The 23,381-nt window shown below is 50.9% G+C and overlaps 1 protein-coding gene across 1 annotated transcript in view; it reads left to right on the top strand.

Annotated features, from left to right (window-relative positions):
• stk10 (serine/threonine kinase 10) overlaps window positions 1-21,991 on the top strand; it is a 44,316-nt gene extending 22,325 nt beyond the window's left edge. The window contains exons 5-19 of the mRNA XM_035431830.1: window positions 1,389-1,461; window positions 2,745-2,939; window positions 3,744-3,825; window positions 6,878-7,012; window positions 11,024-11,638; window positions 14,260-14,390; window positions 15,400-15,523; window positions 16,490-16,669; window positions 16,975-17,067; window positions 17,570-17,699; window positions 18,810-18,934; window positions 19,817-20,005; window positions 20,540-20,665; window positions 20,936-21,049; window positions 21,438-21,991. Of these exons, the coding sequence (XP_035287721.1) occupies window positions 1,389-1,461; window positions 2,745-2,939; window positions 3,744-3,825; window positions 6,878-7,012; window positions 11,024-11,638; window positions 14,260-14,390; window positions 15,400-15,523; window positions 16,490-16,669; window positions 16,975-17,067; window positions 17,570-17,699; window positions 18,810-18,934; window positions 19,817-20,005; window positions 20,540-20,665; window positions 20,936-21,049; window positions 21,438-21,578 (2,453 nt within the window). The 3' untranslated portion in view covers window positions 21,579-21,991. The remainder of the gene's footprint in view (window positions 1-1,388; window positions 1,462-2,744; window positions 2,940-3,743; window positions 3,826-6,877; window positions 7,013-11,023; window positions 11,639-14,259; window positions 14,391-15,399; window positions 15,524-16,489; window positions 16,670-16,974; window positions 17,068-17,569; window positions 17,700-18,809; window positions 18,935-19,816; window positions 20,006-20,539; window positions 20,666-20,935; window positions 21,050-21,437) is intronic.
• The last annotated feature ends 1,390 nt before the right edge of the window (window positions 21,992-23,381 follow it).

The raw sequence follows: 23,381 nt of genomic DNA on the forward strand, positions 1-23,381 counted from the left end.
CACAGACACACCTACACACACAGTTACAATAAACTTTATTTGTTGTGTGCTTTTCAGTCCACAGGTTCAAAGTACATTAGAATAATAAAATAAAACATAATAAAGCGATGCATTTGGAAGAAAGGCACAGAACTACAGTAACACAATGAAAGTCTATGCAGTTTCTTCATACATGTGTGTGCATGTACCCACGTGCATACACACATACACACACACACACACACACACACACAAAACACTTGGTCTTGCCCCGAGCATCTTGAAGTGATTATGTGTAAGACGTGTGGGAATTTTCTCCGGTTCTCCTGTGTGCCGAGCCCTCTCGTTGAGTTTGATTTATGGGGCTTAATTGAATTAAATGGGCCTTTAGCGCGTAGCGCATTCTTAGCTCACCCGCGCATTCGAAGGCGAAAGCTCTTTGTCTGATTTGTGATAACTTTGACGGCAGCATTGTGTCTCCTGTAATAGCCGTTCAAAATGTCAGGCCAAGTCAGGAGGCCAGAACGTGGATTAGGAGTCGGGCGAGGAACGAGAGCCCTTCTTCTGGGCTTCCTGAATATTCCCAGTGAACCTTCAGGCCTTTGTGAGGTCACAAACGTGTGATTAGAATGTTCTTTACCGAACATTCTAATGCTGATGATGTAACAATCGCTGCTGGTGACTGTACGCAGTGGAGTTCTAGAACACCGACTTGGAATTTAGGAAAAAAAGAGAAAACATTCCAAAAAACCTGCTCTTCAAAGGCTAAATGAGATTTTGCAGTTGGCAGTTCCTCATCCAGCCTTCGAAAGAGTCTGGCGAGTCCCCCTGTTTAACAGCTGACCTGCATCGCCTCCTGTGTTTTTACACTGACCCCCGTGAGGTGATTTAACGTGCCTGGGTAGCGTCGGGTCACTCTGTAAAACCAAATCATCCCCTGCGGTATTTAAAGCCGTCACGTGCAATATCCTGGCGGCGCTCTCAGGAAGAACCAGCATTTCCGGGAGATGCTAGATCATGTTTAGCGGGATGGCGGGACGGGGGGGGGGGGGGGGGGGTCGTCAGGAAGAGAGGCTTCGCAATGGAGAGAGACAGAAATGCATAGCTTTGGGGCTTTTGTGAAGGGCCTCATCGCTGACCAATCCTAGCCAGCCAAACCTCTGTGGGTTTGTCCTCTGTGCATTTTTGAAATAAAATAAAGTTAAATAAACTGAGAAAACCACTGGAGTCTCGTTGAGCGCTCGTGGGATTTTTCAGGAAACAAACTGGACTGACGCTACTGTGCACGAGACTGATGTCTGCGTCCATCAATGCCTGCTGCGGCTCATCTTCCCGATCCAGCTTCAGTGCTCGTAGAAATGGATCCGAGCTGAAATGACGCTTTGCTTGTTTTGTCTTCAACCTTGCAGCGGATTTTGGCGTGTCGGCGAAGAACACCAAAACCCTCCAGAGGCGCGACTCCTTCATCGGAACGCCGTACTGGTCAGTAAAGCCGTCGGAATGTTTTTCTTTTTTTTTTTTAAAGAAGCAGGCCGTGCGCGATTAGCGCCGCGCTAGCCCTCGCGTGTCATCCATGGATTGGCTCCAGATTTCCGACCTCCGTCCGAGCCCAACATCGTCGGATTCCCCCCCCCCCCCCGCGCGGGTCCGGTATTCCCGGCGGCGTTCCGGAACGTTCCCGGATGTCTGGAATGCCGTCCCAGGGCCCGGCGCTCCGTATCGGCGCGGCCGGAAGAAAGGGACGGCTGGCCGCATTCCCCCGTGCGGCCCGCTCGGAGTTTCAGCCGCGCCGCCGGAATGCCCGGACCCTGCTCTCCGCGCTCGTTTAATTAGGCCTGAGCTTTGGAGCGGCCCCCCGGCGCAGATGAATCATTTACCACAGGAAGCTGTCTGGGGTCCTCCAGCGCAGGAACCCCGTCTCTGGCGAACGGCTTCCAGCGCTGACGGCCTTTCTCATTCCACCGGCCGGCGTGTTTACGTTTCTGTGCTGCGCTGCGTGAGCTCAGCGGCCAGTGCAGTGTAGATGTTGTATATGCTGTAATATATGCTGTAATATATGCTGTCGTGTCATTGCTGTTTGTTTTATGTTTCTCATTCCAAAGGTCGGTGACCGTGCCTACGTTTATTGACACGTAATCCAGTATCTATAATTAGCTACTTTATTGCCAGAACAGCTGGTTTTTACGCATACCGTAAACTATGTGTAGTCCTGGATGAGTTATTGTGCTATAGTACTGTCATGTATGGGTATTTGAACCCACAGTACTAACCAGTAGTTTTCACCACAGTAGTTTTTATGATTCCAAGGAGAATCCCACAGAAAACATCAAAAGTGTGTATTTTTTAAAATATCTGTAGCTGGTTATAAAAACACCCAGCATGTATTACATGTAATACCCTGCGTAAGGTTTTGAAAAATCTCAAAAATTTTAAGATTTTGATTTACTGTAGGCATCTGGACCCTGCTACTGCATACTTGCACAGTGTACTTGCACATTGGAATTCCTGCTCTTTGCTACTTGTTATCTTTACAGTTTCAAAAATCAATCATTTGTACACGTGAGGGTGCTTGTCCTCTGTCCGAGCAATCCGGAGTGTAAACACAACATTCCTTTTTTATCTTGAAAGAAAGCGGCCATTTTGCTTTTTCCCCTTGCCACCAGCTCCCATAGTTCCTTGCAGAGCTGTTGTTTTTACGATGTCTGTGAGGTGTTGGTGAAAGGGTTGACATGTCGCTGTCGTCCTGTCCCAAATCTTGTGTGAAGGATGGCTCCTGAGGTGGTCATGTGCGAGACCATGAAGGACGCTCCGTACGACTACAAGGCCGACATCTGGTCGCTGGGCATCACGCTGATCGAGCTGGCCCAGATCGAGCCCCCCCACCACGAGCTCAACCCCATGAGGGTCCTGCTGAAGATCGCCAAGTCCGAGCCCCCCACCCTGGAGCTGCCGGGGAAGTGGTGAGTGCGCGGGGGGGTCCGGGTGTGGTAGGGTGGGGGTGGGAGGGATTGGGAGGGGCCTTGGCACTGATCACTCACAGAAAATGGGCGGGTCAGTTTAGTCCCAGAGGGGTGGGGCTGGACTGCTCAGTCATACAGTTTGTCTGACAGGGGAGCTAAATCTCCTAGAGATGTTTGGCTGTAGACTAAATCACCTAGAGATATGGAAGTGGGGTACATAATCATCCAGACATGTAGTGGGGGAGGGAGGTGTGATAAGTCTTAACTTGGCATGGTTGCTACGGTAGGTAGATGACCATTCCTAAAAATCTGTGGCAAGAGGATGGGATGTGGGTAGGCACGCCAGGAGGTGTCTGTAGATAACAAGGGGATGTTTGCAATGGTGAGGGAGAGAACCCTACTGCCCCCCCCCCTCCCTCCCCCTTACCCAGAACTATGCAGCTGAATCCGGCCTTGTTCATATGTTGAGCACAAGTGGAGATTGTGTGGTATGTGCATAGCTGCCGCTTCCTTAATCAGTTTTATTTCTTTGTGCTCTCCATCTTTCAGCAGATGTGAAAGCCAGTTATTCCCCAGCGTCCAAAAGAATGTTCCAGATGGGCAAAAAAAATGCATTTGCAGCGAGAACTTTATTTGTTGAGGGAAATCTCTGCGTTTGAGCTATTTTTAATCTACACGCAGGCCGTTATTGGGAATCGGTTCTGGATTCCCGGTTACGTTCTGACAAACGAGCCATTAAGACGGTTGCTTTGTTATCTTGCAGAAGTGGCGCTTTTGCTGACGGTGCCCATGATTGTGTTTCAGGTCGCGAGAGTTTAAGGATTTTCTGAAAACGTGTTTGGATAAGAATCCTGAGAGCCGGCCAAATGCTGCACAGCTTCTGGAGGTAAAGATCTATCCTCTGTGTGTGCGTGTGTGCGTGTGTGTGAGTGTGTGAGTATGTGAGTGTGAGTGTGAGTGCGAGTGCGAGTGTGAGTGTGAGTGTGAGTGTGAGTGCGAGTGCGAGTGCGAGTGCGAGTGCGAGTGCGAGTGCGTGTGCGTGTGCGTGTGCGAGTGCGAGTGCGAGTGCGAGTGCGAGTGCGAGTGCGAGTGCGAGTGCGAGTGCGAGTGCGAGAGCGTGAGAGTGAGAGTGAGCATCTGTATGTCTGTCTGTCTACCTTTTGTAAAAAACAAAAAAACAAAAAACAAAAAAAAAAACAGGTGTACAGGTTTCTCCTGCAGTGAAATCTCTAGATGTATGGAGGGTCTGGGAGGAATGCTGCTTGATCCTTTCCATAAACACTGTGTGAGACTGGAATGTGAGACACGACGGAAAACCGAAACCACCTGTTCAAATCTAACCGTCACTTCCTGTCGAGGAGTCAGGGCAGTTTTCCCCACCTGTTCCTCCTTAGTCCGGTCTACAGGTATTCTGTGTCTCTGCAGACCTCACTACTGTAAATTTAAAAGGCTTGTTACTGTTTTACTGCTGCCCTGTATAAAGCGGTATGGGAAGAATGAAGTACACTGACCCCCTGCCCGTGAACCAATCCGGTGTAATTTCCCTTAGATTGCGCTCTGTGATGTGAGCGTTGTTATGGGGGCATGGCCTCTAGCTCTCATGCCAGTTTTCCACGCGCTGTCTCCCTGTTTTAAAAAAAGGGAACCAGGGAATTCTCGAGGGGCTGAGCCGGGTGGCTTCAGGCTCTGTGGGAGAATATTCCCGCTGTTCCGGAACAGCCCGTGGCGGTCACCGCGTTCTCCCGCGGGACGGATTTTAAGGGACCAGCATTCCCCCTGGGACGTCATCGCCATGGCTACCATGGCACAAGCTCAATTCTGGGAGATGGTGTAGGAATGAGAACATGTCAGGGCTGAAGGGGGGCATGAGCTGTACGATATGGTTGTGCTTGCTTGCGTCCTTTTTCGCGATAACTTGGGACCGGACAGTCGCAAAAAACGCCACTAGCCCGACTCGGCTCTTGAACACGCCCCTCTTGGCCAGTTTCCGCGTTTGTCAGGGACAGTTTGGGGGTGAGTTCGGGACGGCACAGCTGGAGCACATCTGGGTACTCTAAAAGGAGGCACAGGGCCCTCTGGGTGTTCTGCTCTCCCCCCTCCGCCGCGGCTCCGCGTGTAGCTTGTGCTTTCCGTTAACCCTTTCATGCTACGCAGCACGCGAGACCAGAGCTGGGTGGCCTAGTACTGTGGTGATAGCGTCGCACATATCTGTGGAGTCACACAGCAGTTCCACTGCAGCTTCCATTTTGGCTCTGTGGCGATAACGCACACATCTGTGGAGTCACACAGCAGTTCCACTGCAGCTTCCATTTTGGCTCTGTGGCGATAACACACACATCTGTGGAGTCATACAGCAGTTCCACTGCAGCTTCCATTTTGGTTCTGTGGCGATAAAGCACACATCTGTGGAGTTACACAGTGGCTCCATAGTAGCTGCTATTTTGGCTCTGTGGCGATAACACACATCTGTGGATTTACTCAGGACTTGCCCTGTTGCTGCTATTTTGCCTTTGTGGAGATAACACACACATCCGTGGAGTCGTATGGCAGTTCCCCAGGAGCAGCCATTTTGTCTCTGTGGTGATAACACACACATTTGTGGAGTCACACGACTGTTTCCCAGTAGCTACCATTTTGGCTCTGTGCTGATAACACACACGTCTGTGGAGTCATGCAGCAATTCCCCAGTAGCTGCCATTTTGGCTCTGTTGTGACAACGCACATGTTTGTGGGGTCACACGCAGCAGTCCCCCTGTAGCTGTCCCACCTTGGCACAAGCACGGGGGCAAAAAGCTGCAGAGTGTTTCAGTTAGGGGAGGGAGAGCAGAGAGGGGGGGCCTTCTAACAGCCCTCCAACCGCGTGCAGACACGCTGGTCACCTCAAAAATTCCGGAGCCTGCCATTTTCACCTCTGCCTCAAGAGAACTTGAACATCATTCAGAGTAAATATCTATTTATTTTTATCTGATCGTAAAACCTCAATTTTTAAACTTGGTAAGAAATGTGAAAAAATATACAGTTGACTAGGCCAGGTAAAAGGTTTTGAAGAAAAAAAAAAAAAACAGAAAAAAAACAAGAAGAAAGTTGTGAAAACCGCATTGGGCGCGGTAGTGAAAGAGGACTTTTGTTTCCTGGCCGCGTCAGTGTTGTGGCTTTTTTTTTTTTGCGCGCGAGAGGCGGGGACTACGCTGACGACCTGATTAATTTCAGTCACCGGAGAAGACGAAGGTCCTCGTTATCGCGTTCGCCAGCCGACGAGGCCGAGCGCCCTTCTTCACGCATGAAGCACTTTCACGACTCTTACCTGCGCCAGCTGTGACAGGTGCATTATCCCACGCGCGGCCGGCCTGAATAATGCATGAGATCAGCATTACCCGCCTGCAGAAACAGCGCGTCCCGTCAGCAGCACTTTCTAATGACCCCTCCAACGCGCCCATGGTGCGCACTTTAAGGAGGAGTGCACAGTCACGCACGCGTTTTTGTGTTTTAAAAAGTGCTCACATTCAAAGCGTCAGTGAAAGAAGTTCAAGGAGATACAAGATGCAAAAATGTCCGAGTTCACTAGCATTGGGCCGATCCGAAAAAGTGAGTAAATAAGTAAATAAATAAATGGATAAATAAATAATAAATAAATAAAATGAAAGGGAAGGAGCACTTCTCGGCCTTCCTCGGTGTCACGCCCGTGTGTGTCATCGTGATAGTGGGAAAAAGATGCACGTGAACTTCCTGTTTGATGTTTTTCATCTGTTCAGTGTTTCACTGAGGTGAGGTGCGGTGCCACGCCCAGAACTTCTACTAAAAAAATAAAATAAAAAGTGTTGATGATGCGTGTCCAGATGGCCGCTTGTTTTTGTCCTCCAGTGAAAGTTCCTGTCTTTCCTGTGTCATCCCTGCGCTGTCCTGACACCCCCCACCCCCCTGTCTGTGCCCCCCCCCAGCACCCCTTTGTTAGCTCGGTGAAGACCAATCGGCCGCTGCGAGAGCTGGTAGCTGAGGCGAAGGCCGAAGTCATGGAGGAAATCGAGGACAATAGAGAGGAAGGAGAAGAGGAGGACCCGGCCGAGCTCTCGTCTGTAAGGATGTTCCCTGCTCCCTCTCTCACATCTGTGTCTCTCCCCCCCCCCCCTCTCTCATCTCTCTCCCTCTCCCCCCCCCTCATCTATGTCTCTCCCCCCTCCCTATTTCACATCTGTCTCTCTCCCCCCTCTCTCTCATCTGTCTGTCTCTCCCCCTCTCTCTCATCTGTGTCTCTCCCCCTCTCTCTCATCTGTGTCTCTCCCCCTCTCTCTCATCTGTGTCTCTCTCCCTGTCTCTCATCTGTCTGTCTCTCCCTCCCTCTCTCTCATCTGTCTCTCCCTCCCCCTCTCATCAGTCTCTCTCTCTCTCTCCCCCCTCATCTGTCTCTCTCTCCCTCTTTCACATCTCTCTCTCTCTCTGCCTATTTCCCCCCTCTCTTTCATCTGCTTCTTTCCCTTTCTTTGTCTTTCACATCTCTCTCTCTCTCTCTCTCTCATCTGCCTGTTTCCTTCCCTCTCTCTTTCCTCCCCTCAGCCTCTCCCTCTATTCTTTTTATGTCTCTGTCTCCATCTCTCTAACACTTTCTCTCTCCGTGGGTGGAGAATAGCCTATTTGTCAACCCCGGTGGGACACAAAACAATATTAATTCACTGAGATAGACGGTCTTAATTCCCTTTTAGGGAGTGTTCCTGGATTTGTTATTGTTAAGTTGCCTTCATTGTGAGGTCACGCTCTCTTTGATAATACGGTTTCTCTTTCCCAATCTGCATAGCTTCACCCCCGACCCCTGGTGAAGACAGTGTGATTTTTAGCTATTTCCAGAAGAGCTGGATGTGGGGGGGGGGTGTATGTACAGTAATAGTGTGATGTCAGTCACCTCGTGTGTCTGAGCGGGCTGCTCAAGCCGCCGGGTGTGCGTGAAATGCCCTAGCACCGCCCTAGCACGCGATGTGTCTGCAGCGGGCGTTAGGGCGACAGAGTGTTGGGGAGGGGTGATTAACGGCAAGCGTGCAGTCAGCGGAGTGTTGGGTGTGGGGTGGGTGGGGGGGGTGGGGGGTGGGGGGGGGGGTGATTAACGCAGCACCCCAGTGGCATGGTGTTAACACGGCGTGAGCATCGTCAGGAGCTTTTCTTACACTGGGCTGCGCAAACACAGCTGTGCAGGCAAGTTTACCTCTGCTGTCAGCACAGACACACACACACACACACACACACACACACACACACACAGATCACATACACACACACACACACACACACACAAACACACACAGATCACACGCACACACACACACACACAGATCACATACACACACACACACACACACACACAAACACACACAGATCTCAAACACACACACACACACACACACATACACACACACACACAGACACACACACACACACACACACACACAGATCACACACACAGACACACACACACACACACACACACACAGATCACACGCACACAGATCTCAAACACACACACACATACACACATCTCAAACACACACATACACACACACAGATCTCAAACACACACACACACATACACACACACAGATCTCAAACACACACACACACACACATCTCAAACACACACACACACACACACACACACATAAACACACACAGATCTCAAACACACACACACATACACACAAACACACACCTTTTCCACTCCCTAGCTTTTTTTCTTTCCACCTCTGCCTCCTACTGCTTGTACACACAGGCTGTCCCATCTCCCCCTTCACAAACACACACTATTTCTACCCAACCGCTTGCACACACAGACCCTCTGTTTCATCTGCCCCCCCTTAACACATGGCCTCTACACTTTTCCACATCCTGGAAACACACACAGACACACACACACACACACACACTCAGACACTCTGTTCCATGGCCTCTGCTGAAATTCACTGAGACTAACAGCGTAGCTGCGGAATGTTCCGGATCTTCTTGCTGAGTGCAGTGACACGTTCTGTTCCTGCACGAAGCCCTGACCCTCCATACCGGCCTCTACTCTCACACTAATCGCCCTACTGCAGAATCGCTAAAAAACATAGATACGGTGCCGGATTACTCAGTTACGAGTGAGAGAAATGCACACTTATACACATTTACAGAGATCGTGTGCGGCTTTTCAAGAAGAAACCACGCCTGGGCCTATAGCAAGAGTGACTGTCAGTGTCCAGTGTCCGGCGGTCACTTTTACAACGCAAGCAAACGCAGGCAGAGCGTTATTTTTACGAGGCGCGCGTTGACCTCTGACCTCTCTCTCTCTCTCTCTACTGTGTAGGAAGAGGTGGCCGGTGTCGGCCGCCCCGCACTCTTAAAATAAGGGGTTTATTTTTAAAAGGACAGAAAACGAGCGAGAGCGCGTTTCGCTCCTGCTGACAAAGGAACAGAAACCCGACCGGGGATTTCGTACAGCCCACGCTAAAAATAGTCGCCGTTTTGTCCCGTGCACAAAAATACCGGGCGCCGCTGGTCTCAGGCCCACTGGCTGCTGATTATTAGGGTTCGAGATTAATCTGCCATTCTGAAAGAATTAAACCAACAATGACTTGTAAAGAAAAAACAATATGAACCATGGAAAAAGATATGAATATGCACTAGGTACCCTGAAGTGGTAGGGAAATGGTGAGCTGAGTGGCCTGCTGTCATCATTATGTTATGAATATGACAAGACTTTGTCACTTCATTATTACAGTATAAACGTTTATTTTATGAGCGTGCCTGTTTGTATGCATAATGTGGGCCTGTGTGCCTGTGTAAAATATGTATACTTATATAAAACTGTCTCCACGCCCTTCAGGTTGCAATGAAAAACAGTATGCAGTTAAACTTTACAGTATGTTAAGTGAGTTTGTACATGTTTGTATGTAAGTATATACAGATGCCCACACGCACACAAACATGCACACACTCACACGTGTACGCGCACATGCATGGAAGCACGCACACATGCTCCCACGCACATATACACACACGTGCATGCACACACACTCGCACGCACACACACATACATACACTCACACACGCACATGCACGCACACACACACACGCATGCAGTCAGGCACGCACACACACATACGCACACACTCGCACATGTACACACACGCACGCACGCACACACGTATGTCATAATTAAACACACTCATTCCGGATCTTTATTCGGGTCGGCTGTGGTACATCAGTAGCAGCTGGTGCTTCTGCCGGTTCTGACGAACTCGGGGAGTTTTATATCAGTTCTGCGCCAGCGGAGAGAGGATGGAGCCTTTTGTCCTTCATTCCTGCTCTCCAGACGCAGTCTGAGAAATCCCCCACCCCACCCCACCCCCTCCCCTCCGCTGAGGGACGGGGAAACGGGAATTTTGGAACATTGGGGAAAGGATTGCTGCATCTCCGGTGCAGGACACGTCTAAACACAGCTCTGCGCTCGGACCAAGTCCCGTCCCCACCGTGTTAATAACTGGAACGCTGCTCTCGTACAGTAATCCTGAGGAGGAGGCCGTAAAAGCAAATAAAAAAAAAATAATAATAATAGTTTACCGTAAAAATTTCGATGACGTCGTTTGTTTACGCTGGCAGCCTTCCCGTTGATTGCGCAGATGAGAAAGCAGAAGGCGGCGCTCGGGACGAGAGCGCGTTGTTACGCGATCATGCGGCGCGGGGAACTGGTTTGAGCCTGCGAGGCTCGCTTTGTCTCAAAGGTCAGGGCTGGCTGCGAGTTCTAACCCCGGAGAACTTTGGCACGCGGTGAGCGCAGGATTCCTGCGCCCTGTTAGCGGCGATGCGCGGTAATGATTGACGGCGTCGCACTGAAACCGCCGGAGGCGTCCCGCTGGGTTCTCTCTTAACCCTTTCAGGCCCGTGAGGCCGCAAGTATGTGATTGGAATGTTCTTCGCCGAACATTCTAATGATGATGTCACAATCGCCGCCCGTAGTTGGAAAGCGGTGGAGTTCTAGAACGCTGGCTTCAGAATGACGAGCGAACGTTCCGAAACTCCTGCTCTTGGAAAGGGTTAACCGTGCGCCTTCCCCCCCCCCCCCGCAGGCCCCGGCCAAGGATCCCTCAGAAACCAGTCAGACCAGTCTGGAAGGGGACCACCCGGCCGACCTGCCCGTTCAGCCTTCCCTGGAGGACGCGAAACAGGCCAGCCCCGAAAAGGACCGGTCGGACAGCCTGGGCCGGGACAAGCTGTCGGACGAGGGCTTCGGGACCTGCGACCCGGACAAGCCCGAGAGCGAGACGTCCGTCAAGACCTCCAGCTCCGACTCCGGGATCGAGGACGGCAAGAGCACGCCCACCTCGGAGGAGGGCAAGCCCGCGGCCACGCCCGAGACGGAGGTCCCGCCCCCTCTCGCGGCCCACCCGGGACCGGGGAAACCCGAAAGCGAGGTGGAGGCCGTGGACGGCCCCGTCGACGCGGTGACCGGGGCTCTGCCCCGCCTCCAGCTCAACAGGGGCCTGAGGAAGGATTCGGAGGAGCTGCCGTCGCCGGGGGAGGGGCCCGAGCACCTGAGCGGCCCCCCGGTGCGGGCCAAGAGGAAGGCGTCCCAGCGGTACTCTGACACGGGCAGCACCTCCGCCTCGGACAGCGCCGACCTCAGCCTCAACCTGTCCGGGGACATGACCGTCAACAAAGAGACCGGCACCATTTCCGTCAGGGTGAGTGCCGCTTCTGGGGTGTCCCTGCTGAGGGGGGGGGAGGGAAGGGGGAGGAGGATTAGGGCCTCTTCTGTTGGCTGAGTAAGCCTGTCTCTCTTCTGTCAGCCTGTTATCCTGTTAGCAGGCTAGCAGGTTTCCTGCCATGTTCTACAATTTGTGAGTGAGCCTTCCACTCTATCTCAGTGCTGGGCCTGTTTATAATTATCACTGCAGTTCACTGTGTACCTCTTCTGTGGCTGCCTGTTAGTCTGTTAGCTGAGCAAGCCTGTTCTCTGTCAGCCTATTAGCCTCTTCTCTTCTCTATATGCCTGTTAGCCTATTAGCCTCTTAGCAGGTTAACGGGTTTACTGCCATAAGCTGCACTTATACTGAAGTTCCAGCGTAAGCTTTCTAGCATAGGCACCTCAGTGCTGTGTGTCTTATATGAGTCTGTCTGTAATTATCACTGCATGTCAGTGCTGTGTGTCTTATATGAGTCTGTCTGTAATTATCACTGCATGTCAGTGCTGTGTGTCTTACCTGAGTCTGTCTGTAATTATCACTGCATGTCAGTGCTGTGTGTCTTATATGAGTCTGTCTGTAATTATCACTGCATGTCAGTGCTGTCTGTCTTAGCTGAGTCTGTAATTATCACTGGCTCTCGGTGACCTGTCCCAGCTGGACGGGTCTGTGGTGCGCACTCTACCTCTGTTCAGAGGAGGAGCGCCATCCCAGCACCCCTCCTTGGAAAAAGCGGCGTAAGGGGTTGGAGGAGGAGGCGGGTTTGGCGGAAAACTGCGCGCTAACGTAGCACAAAGACGGGCCTGTGTGGCAGTGCCATGAAAAGCAGCCATTTTCCGGCACTGCGCTGCGCTGTACTGGCTGGGTGTGTCCGCAGGGTCACAGGCTGGAAGGCCTTCACAGAGGCCTTCACACAGAGAGGCCTTCACAGAGAGGCCTTCACACAGAGAGGCCTTCACAGAGAGGCCTTCACAGAGGCCTTCACACAGAGAGGCCTTCACAGAGCCGCGGGGTTTTCGACAGCGCCAGTCTATCCACGGGGCCTTTTTAAATACTGTGGCCGATTTATTTACAAGGGGCTCGTTTTTGAATTTGCGCACAACATTTTCCGTGTAATTTTTTTTTTTTTAGCCAATGGGCCTTTGTCTGGCGCTCCATTCAGCATTGTGCGCGCCGTTTCTATGGAGCCATTGTGACCAGCGGCTTCTGGTGGCGTACAGTCCGCTGCCATCGGCATTCTGTTCACCCCGCCCCGCTGAATTCTTTCATTTGTGATATTTTTTTTCCTCCCCTCCTCCCCCCTCCCTCCTCCCTCCCCCCCCCACAGAACAGATTGTTCAGCAGTTCATTTGACGTGCATCGTTACTGTGCAGAAAGTTTGCTGTACACAGCATGTACGCAGCAAAATGGAGGGTGTTTGTGGATGTGAAGTTAATGGTTGATGGTGAGTGTGGAGGGCTGGGTGTGTCGGGACCCAGTCCGAGCTCAGCGAACAGGGCAGAGGCCTGAAATGAGGCCCAAGGCCTTTGTTAGTGGCTGAGTGTGTCGCAGGTGTGTGCACCTGTTCAGATACACACATGGACTCAGACAGACCCACGTGTGCGCGCACCGGTGGGTGCGTAATCGTTTCTACACACTTGAGCTGAAAAAAGTACACGTGTACACACACACTCACACGCTTGCACTTGCACACATGCATGCACACTCACATACTTGCAAGCACACACACACACACTCTCACACACTCTCTCTCTCTCTCACACACACACACACACACACACTCTCTCTCTCTCTCTCTCTCTCTTTCACACACACACACACACACACACACACACTCTCTCTCTCACACACACACACTCTCTCTCTCTCTCTCTCTATTTCACACACACACACACACACACTCTCTCTCACACACACACTCTCTCTCTCACACACACACTCACTCTCTCTCTCACATACACTCACTCTCTCTCTCTCACACACACACACACACACACACACACTCTCTCACACACACACACACACTCACACACACAGTTGAGGAGAAGGCCGTCGCTGCGCTGTGAAGCGTAGCTGGCAGGAACATTAGCTTCTCTGGTGCGGGCTGGAGTGTTGTGCTTCACGGTCTCTTTGCTTTGTTATTGCTGCTTCCCTGTGTGAGTAGGCCGATGTGGAACAGTGGACCTCCCCCTGCTCCCTAAATGCAGGGAAACTTGGCAGGCCAGAGTTTATCTGATGCACAGCAGGGCGGTCCCTGGTGGTTCTGTTCGGCCCGGTACGCTCGGTGTGGGACTCTTGGCCCGGTGCTCCCCCCCCCCCCAGAGAGGAGTCCTTCTTTAAGAGCCTGGGTCACTGTGGCGGAACTGGCAGATCGCTTCCAAAGGGCACGAAAATCCCAGCACTCCTACCACCCCCTCCATCAACCCTCCCCACCCCCTCCACCTTCCACCCCACCTCCATCAAACCCCCCCACCCCCTACACCTTCCACCCTCCCTCCATCAACCCCCCCTCCCCCCACCTCCGCCTTCCACCCCCCCTCCATCAACCCCCTCTCCCCCTCTCCCCCTCTCCCCACCACTTCCCCAAATTCACAGTTCTGCTCCCTCCCCCCCCCCCCCAGGACTCCCGTTTCTCCAGCAAGACTCTGAAGCGCACCAGGAAGTTTGTCGTGGACGGCGTGGAGGTCAGCGTGACCACGTCCAAGATCATCGGCGACGATGAGAAAAAGGACGAGGAGATGAGGTTTCTCAGGCAAGTGGGGAGAATGTTCCGGAAGAACCCGGCAGATTCACGTCCTAACGCCAACACATTCCGACATAAGGAAGTGAGGAGTGCGGTAATTCTAATAGGCGGCCTGAAGAGGGCGCTAGACTTGCACCTATCGTGAGAATGTGTGTAACATAACCTGCTCTGTATATGTAAGGAATCCTGGCCAAAGTTTCCTCTGTTAGCGATGTTCTGTCCTTGCATCTAAACAACCGACAGAGAGAAAGCATTCTGTTTGAAAGCGGGAAACATCTGTATTTACATATGGGGGACGTGTGTGTTGAGGGGACGTGTACATATGACATTAGTATGACTTTTGATGTGAGGAAATGTAAAAATATTTCAGAAATTTCCTGTTGTGACATTTGAGGGAAATTATAAATGCAATATATTTTCTATATAGTTTCAATAGTGATGGTCCTCAGTTGGCTTTATTTTGTCAAGGACCGTGTTAAACGCAAACATTTGACATTTTTGTTTTCAAATACAATAATGTGGTGAGCAAACGCCCTCAGCTTTGTGAAGAGTTTTTGTCTACTGCCATCAAGTGGTGAGAATGTGACACTACAGTCTCAGTTTGGGTTTCAGTAACTGGCAGATTTGTTTCTCCTTTAAATACGGCCGGCCTGTTGTGTGATTAATGTAATGATTATTTAGCATCAGTTTACTCTGCTTTTCCTGATAGAAACTTAGCCTTTTAACACGTTACACTACTGAGGTGTAAATGCTGTATCTGTCACGTGAAGCGGATAGCTAATATAGTCTGTGTTATTTATCAGGAGGGATTTGGCCATATTTTTACTTAATGCCAACATCTATGAAGAAGGTTGTGTTGACTGTGTATGTGCGTGTGTGTGTATGCACGCTGTGTGTGTGTGTGTGTGTGTGTGTGTGTGTATGCATGCTGTGTGTGTGCGTGTGTGTGTGTGTGTGTGTGTGTGTGTGTGTGTGTGTGTGTGTGTGTGTGTGTGTGTGTGTGTGTGTGTGTGTGCAGGCGTCAGGAGCTGCGGGAGCTGCGTTTGCTGCAGAAGGAGGAGCACCGTGCTCAGGCTCTGCTCAACGCCAAGCTGGACGCTCAGAAGGACCAAATGCAGCGTCGCTTCGACCAGGAGATGAACGTGAGTCGCCATTTCACCCCCTCGCTGCCCCTATAACTGCCACCATTTTACCCCCTCTCTGCACCCCTATAACTGCCACCCTGGCATCTTTCTCTCTGCCCCTATAACTGCCACCCTGGCATCTCTCTCTCTGTACCCATATAACTGCCACCCTGGCATCTCTCTCTCTGCCCCTATAACTGCCACCCTGGCATCTTTCTCTCTGCCCCTATAACTGCCACCCTGGCATCTCTCTCTCTGCCCCTATAACTGCCACCTTTTCACAACTCTTTGCTCTTATGACTGTGCTGTCATGTCACGTCTCTGTTCTGCTGTAACTGCCACCATTTCACCTCTCAAACGCAGCGTTGCTTTGACCAGCAGATCAGTGTGAGTCTGCCCATCACCACATGGCATCTCCCTGTGGCCCTGTAACTGTGCTACCATTTCACCCCCTGCTATACCGCTACAACTGTGTAACTGTGCTACCATTTCACCCCCTGCTATACCGCTACAACTGTGCTACCATTTCACCCCCCTATACCGCTACAACTGTGCTACCATTTCACCCCCTGCTATACTGCTACAACTGTGCTACCATTTCACCCCCTGCTATACCGCTACAACTGTGCTACCATTTCACCCCCCTATACTGCTACAACTGTGCTACCATTTCACCCCCTGCTATACTGCTACAACTGTGCTACCATTTCACCCCCTGCTATACCGCTACAACTGTGCTACCATTTCACCCCCTGCTGTACCGCTACAACTGTGTCACCATTTCACCCCCCTATACCACTGTAACTGTGTAACTGTGCTACCATTTCACCCCCTGCTATACCACTATACCTGTGTTACCATTTCACTCCGCTATATATCACTATAACTGTGCTAAAATGTCATAGTCTGAGAGCGATATTAAGTGTGGAGGCAGGGACAGGTAGACTCAATGTCTCAAATGCTCCAACGCCCCCATCCTTTCAGACCAAGAAGAAGTACTACGACACGGAGCTGGAGAGCCTGGAGAAGCAGCAGAAGCAGACCATCGAGAAGATGGAGACGGACCACGCGGTGCACCTGCGGGACGAGACCAAGCGCATCCGCTCCGAGCAGGAGAAGGAGCACAGCCGCTTCCAGGAGCAGCTCAAGAACAAGAAGAAGGAGGTGGGGGAGGAGCTTCAGGGTGTGGGGGTGGGGTCAGGGGGCTGCAGGTCTGGGAGGGGCGGAGTTAGAGGGGCTGCAGGTCTGAGAGGGGCGGGGTTATAGGGGCTGCAGGTCTGAGGGGGCGGAGTTAGAAAGGCTGCACTTTTGGGAGGGGCGGGGTTACAAGGCTGAAAACTAGGGAGGGGAGGGGTTTGAGGTCTGAAGGAGCAAGGGGGTGGGGTCAGAGGGGCTGCAGTGTGGGAGGGCTGTAGAACTCGGAGGGTTGGGGTTGTTATTAAAGCAGTTTTTGTTTTGCACATTTACAGGTTAAGCGGGAGGTTGAGAAAATGCCGAGAAGCCAGAGAAAGGAAAGCCTGAAACAGCGAATGGGCTCATTTCAGCAGACCAAACAGACGGAGGTGAGCACACGGTGTCTGCTCTCACCTCCCAATTCAGCCATCCTGCCCCACCCTCCATGAAACCCCCCACCCCCTCCACCTTCCATCTCCCCCACCCCCCCCAAAAAAAATGCCCGTGCCTGCCTATGAGGTGCTGCCTGTACCGAATGCTGGGGAGGACATCACAGCATGTTTGGACTCACGCTGGTTTTTGACTCATTCGTTTTTGGTCATGTCTCATCCTCATGGTCTTTTATATTGTGTGAGTTCTTTTAATATCCACCGTGAGATGAGTGGCGTATAATGAAGTAGATCATTTAAGATATGTACTTCTAAGGCGTTACACTGTAAAAAAAACTGATGCAGTGGAGTTCTAGAACACTCACACTTAGAATTTTGAAAAAAAAAACGTTCCAAAGAACCTGGTCTTCAAAGGGTTAATTGTAAAAGAACCGTGTTAAGGGAGTGTTAAGCAGTGTTCAGTAGTGTGAGCGTTTCTCCTCCTCCTCCTCCTCCTCCTCAGGAGCAGAAGTTCCTGGCGGCGCAGAAGGAGAAGCTGGACACCCTGCTGAAGAGCATCACGGCGGAGAACAAGCGGGAGATCTCCGAGACCGAGCGGCAGTGCCTGGAGAAGAAGCAGCACCTGATCCGAGGTGCGCCGGCTCTCCCACACCCGCTCCTTACTCGCCACGGATAGGCTTAGCTAAAGCCCCGCCCCCCTGAGAAAGGTCAACGACAAACACTCCCACCCCCCCCCCCTCCCAGAGAAAGGTCAACGACAAACACTCCAACATCCCCCACCCCCCCCACGCACTGAGGTTAATACACACTTGACCCCCCCCCCCCCCCCCCCCCCCCCCCCCCACAGAAGATAATCGGGAAGCTCTAGGGCCCGAGTGCATCATCATCCGGAGACCCTGGAGGCTGAAACTGGCTGAAATAGCGCTGGATCCAGTCCAGCATGGAGGCTATCCCCAGCTAACAGGAGAACGATCTCGCACTGCTGCTGTGCTGTGTGCCGCTGGGCTAGCTTCTGTCCAATCCCGCTCCGCTTCCCGAGTTATCATACAAACAATGTTGGCATTCCTTCATTAAACAAGGACGCAGTTCCATTGATGCAAAGCACCACTCGCACCAATTTCTGCTACTTGTGCCAATAGCGCCCCCATGTGGAGGATCTTCAGCCTGCTGAATGTGAGTCAAGCTAAAGACTTGAAGCAAGGGCATTACAGCATTTACATACACTCTGCTGTGTTAACTTCCCTGTGGGGGTGTTTAAGTGACACTCCCTCCCTCCCTCCACACACACGCACACACACACACACAAACACACACACAGTAGTACACCGCATGCACTGCGTGTCTCTGACTGCTACAGGGATTCCGGAGGGGCCTCCTGGATTCTTCACAGTCTCTGATTTATTCTGTTACCGACCTACTACCCAAATACACACACTCATCAGGTCCTCACAAGTGCTGGTTTGGGGGCTTGTTACCCTGGTGTGTTAGGACCCTAAAGCACACACTCCCCTCTCTCTGGAATGCTAGATTGTCCTGTGCTCAGAAACGTTAGCTTATAGACACACTTTCCTTCTCCCTCTTTCTTTCTCTCTCTCTTTTTACACACACACACACACTCTCTCTTTCTCTCTCTCCCCCAATCTTTCGCCCCATCCCCTTTCCCTCTCTCTCTCCCTCCCTATCTCTCACTGTCCCTCTCTCCTCTCTCCCTTCCCTCGCTCCCCTCTCCCCCCCCCCCTCAGAAAGGGAAGCTGCTATCTGGGACATGCAGGAGCATAACCTCCATGAGAGGCACCAGCTGTTGAAACAGCAGTTGAAAGATCAGTACTTCCTCCAGAGACACCAGCTGCTGAAGAAGCATGAGAAGGTACCGTGCTGGGAGAGAGAACCTTCCCCTGTTTACTCTTCCATTACTGCTGTTTCCAGTGTGGAGTTGTTTAAACATTTACATTTTTCATTCGCCGTTCAGAAACTCTATCCACAAGTTTGCTTTTTTAGCATGCTATCAGTGTCCACAGCTATTTGCGGAATTAGCTTGTAAAAGTTTCCTTGCGTGCTTGCGTGTGTGCGGACATATGTTCAAGTTAATGTTACGATTTTAAAGATCTGTTTGATTGAGTGTATTTAAGATATTAAACTCTTTCTTTCTCTGTCCTTTCTCTCTCCCCTTCTCTTTCTCTCCCCCTTCTCTTTCTGTGTGCATGTATGTACATATGTGTGCCTGTATGTATGTATGTGTGTGTGTGTTTGCATGCGCAAATGTGTTTGTGCATGTGTGTTTGTATGTGCATGTGTGCGTGTTTATGCATATGCGTGCATGTGTGTGTGTATGTATATGCGTGCATCCATGCATGTGTGTGTGTACATGCGTGTTTGTGTGTATGTGTGTGTGTGTGTGTTTATGTGTGTGTGTGTGTGTGTATATATGTACATGCGCGTGTGTGTATGTACATGCGTGTTTGCGTGTGTGTGTGTGTGTACATGCACCTTTGTGTTTTGTGTGTGCGTGTGCGTGTGCGTGCGCGTGCGTGTGTGTGTATGTGTATACGTGTGTGTATGTGTGTATACGTGTGTGTCTGTGTATGTACATGCCTGCATGTGTGTGTGTGTGTGTGTGTGTGTGTGTGTGTGTTTGTGTGTGTGTGTGTGTGTGTGTGTGTGTATATATGTACGTGTGTGTGTGTGTATATGTACATGCGCGCATGTGTGTGTGTGTATGTACATGCGTGTTTGTGTTTGTGCGCTGCAGGAGCAGGAGCAGATGCAGTGCTATAACCAGCGCATGGTGGAGCAGCTGAAGGCGCGGCAGCAGCAGGAGAAGGGCCGCCTGCCCAAGATCCAGCGCAGCGAGGGCAAGACGCGCATGGTCATGTTCAAGAAGAGCCTGCGCATCAACTCCACCGGCAGCGCCGCCGAGGACCGCGAGAAGATCAAGCAGGTGCGTCCCCGCGCCCGCCAACTGCGCAGACCGGCCGCCGCCCGTCAGCTGCGCCCGCACCCGCCCCTAAACCACGGCCTGCGCCACACCGCGCTGCCAGGGCAGTGCTCTGCCTATTTACAGGGATTCCTCAGGCTGTTTTTGTAGGTCTCGTTCAGTTAATAGGGGATCCAGAGTTTCTGGGTGTGTGGAACATAGCTGACCCTGTTTTCCACGGTTTGGTGTAGGGTGGGTTGTGACATTGTTTGACCTGCTGCGTGTGCACCACGTGCATGTGCCTGTCTCCGGTTCAAACAGAAAAACTGACACCATTGCACTCAACAGCTTAAAAAAAACATTGTGTGATCTCAGCGGTATCGTAATTAAAAATAAATCGTTTGCACACAACAAGACCAGAAAAAGTCACTTTCAACTTATTTATTCTCTTAATCAGCTGGGGAACGAGATACACAATCATTACCGTTTGTGTATCTTGTTCCCCTGCTGCTTGAGAGAGTCTTGCCGTGTGCAAATCGTTCCTCTCTGTGTCTGCAGTTCAGTCTGCAGGAGGAGAAGAGGCAGAAGGCCGAGCGGCTGCACCAGCAGCAGAAGCACGAGAACCAGATGAGGGAGATGGTGGGCCAGTGCGAGAGCAACGTCAGGGAGCTGCAGCAGCTGCAGGTACGACCACCGCAGACACCGCTGGTCCACTGAGTGCTGGATGATGATGGATGTCTTGGTCCATGGTTGATAATGGATGTGTTGTTTGATAATAAATGTGTTGGCTGATAATGGATGTGTTGGTTGATAGTAGATGTTTTTATTGATAATGGATGTGTTGGTTAACAATGGATGTGTTGATTGATAATGGATGTGTTGGCTGATAATAGATGTGTTGATTGATAATGGACGTGTTGGCTGATAATGGATGTGTCCCTCCTATGTGTGCAGAATGAGAAATGCCACCTGCTGATAGAGAATGAGACCCAGCGGCTGAAGTCTCTGGACGAGATGCACAACCAGCAGCTGAGAGAGTGGAGGGAGCTTCTCAAACCCAGGAAAAAGGTCCGCACCACACCCTGTCTGCCCCCGTCCCACCCGAAACACGCCCCTGCCCCACCTGAAACACACCCCTGTCCCACCCGAAACACGCCCCTGCCCACCTGAAACACACCCCCGTCCCACGCGAAACACGCCCCTGTCCCACCCAAAACACGCCCAGTCTGTCCTTACCCCTTCCTGTCTGCATATAAGCACTCCCACCTGAATCCACGTTCACCTAATATCCTGTGCAGCACACGTACCCCTGCTAGCAACTCCCATGTGCGCGCGAGTACTTACTTCTCACAGATGCCCCTGGATATGCCCGAGCTGTCTGTGTACTCAGGTGCACTGTGTACCTCCGCGAACGTGTTCCCCAGTCATGTGACGAGTGCCCTCGCTTCACCCGCAGGCCCTGGAGGACGAGCTGAACCAGAAGAAGAGGGAGCAGGAGCTCTTCTTCAAGATGAGCGAGGAGTCAGAGTGCCAGAGTCCCAGCTCGCCCAACAAGCTCACCAAATTCCTCCCTTACTCCGACTCGTCCACCACGTAACTCCCAGCAGCCCCTGCGGCGCACCTCAGGACCAATCGCGGTCGAGCCCTCCGAGACTCCACTAGGCGTGGAATTAACCAATGAAGTCCAGTTTCTTTTTTTTTTTTTAAATAGTCGTATTTATGTTTTTAAGTAACGTTTATGTATTTTCATTTGATTAACCGATGCCAGGCTTACCTTTGTCTGCCAGATATTGTTTGAAATTCCACCCCCCCAAGCCCTTCCCAAGCTAGCAGTATTTCTATATCTCTGCAGTGCTGTTCAGTCCTTGCGGATGGATATTGTATCAGATACATCCCCGCCACCCCCGCGTTTCTTTTTTTGTTTTATATTTCCTGCTGAACACCCACCACCCCCTCGCCCCCCCCCATAATGTGTAGAGCCCCTGTTCTAACCCAGCCTGTCATACAAATCTGTGGTGTCAGGTGTATTTGATGGGGGAGTATGGCGGGGGGTGGGGGTGGGGGGAGGTTGGTTGGGGGGGTCCAAACAGAGAACGTGTTCTGTTCTTTAAGTGTTGGGTGTCGGACAAACAAAGTGGAACGTGTCCTCAGTGTTCTGTTCCAATTTAAGCATGTAAGTGGTGGGTGGGTAAGGGGGGGTCCCAATGAGTGTGGGGGGCGGGGGGGAGGGGGTCACCAAGGAAACAGCTGCACAATTCAGCGAGTATGACTCATTCCAAAGACACCTTCCCTTTAACACAAGCCTGCTACCGTGCGTTTAGCCTACAAAGCACGTAATTCACAGCTTGTAGCTTTAATTTGCCATTATGTGCCTTTTTCTACCAATACTTTTTTCCCCATCTGGTTTTTATTTGTCTATCGGGCGAATGTCTCGCTGCCAAAAGTGCAATTATGTCTCATTGATTTGTATTTTTTTGCGAAGTGAAGTATGCAGAAGCAAGCTTAAAAAACTGGAGCTGCTAGCCTGGACGATTTACCACCGTTGGCCAAAAGTCACCACGGAATATTTCACGCAGTTCAGTGCACACGGTAAATAGAAGGACTTTCCATCATCTAAAATTGTTTCGGTGTGAAATATGAACCAAAAAACTTTTACACAATCACAAAGTTAATGGGGTGGGGGTCACTGTTCACTGTTTACACGTTAGTTTTGGCTACAGCTCCGTTTAGCTTGTTTTGGGGGGGGGGCGGGGGGCGGTGGCATAGGGAACAGACTGCTATTTTGACTGTTATATTTTTCATCCCATCTTTAAACAAGTTATTTCTTTTCAGGTTGTATGAAGGACGTGTTTGTTTTCTCAATGCCAGTTTGACCTTGGCAGTGAAAAACGTGTCGATGTCGTATATCGCTTTGTCGCTAATGGTATTCCGTGAAGTCTTCTGCCGCTTAATGGCGGCTGCATTACCGTAAATGGCGGCTGCATTACCATAATGGCGGAACCAGCACACTGGAGAGGAACCGACGTAGCTAACGCTGTGTCGCGCTAGAGCCAAAGTATGATACTTTTAGTTTGTCGATAAGCTTGAAGAATATAGTTTCTTTTGAAGAATCTTTAAATGTTATATTATGCCGAAGTATATATTTTATTAAACATCGAGTTTGATTTTTATCGTAACATAAAATGCACTGTTAACTAACCAAAAGTGCAATATGTTTTTTTCCCATCAGTTTATTCCACCAAACAAGCCTCACTTTTTCTTTGATGGAGAGAGTACAATTTCTTTTTCTTTTTTTTTTAGTGGTCACTTTTATATACTTTTTATTGACCGTTTAATCAGGTACAATCAGATCTGCTTCCTTTCTTTATTCCGTTGATATATTTTGAGTTGTTTTAATGTT

The sequence above is a fragment of the Anguilla anguilla genome, chromosome 9 (genome assembly GCF_013347855.1).
Source record: "Anguilla anguilla isolate fAngAng1 chromosome 9, fAngAng1.pri, whole genome shotgun sequence".
NCBI lineage: Eukaryota > Metazoa > Chordata > Actinopteri > Anguilliformes > Anguillidae > Anguilla > Anguilla anguilla.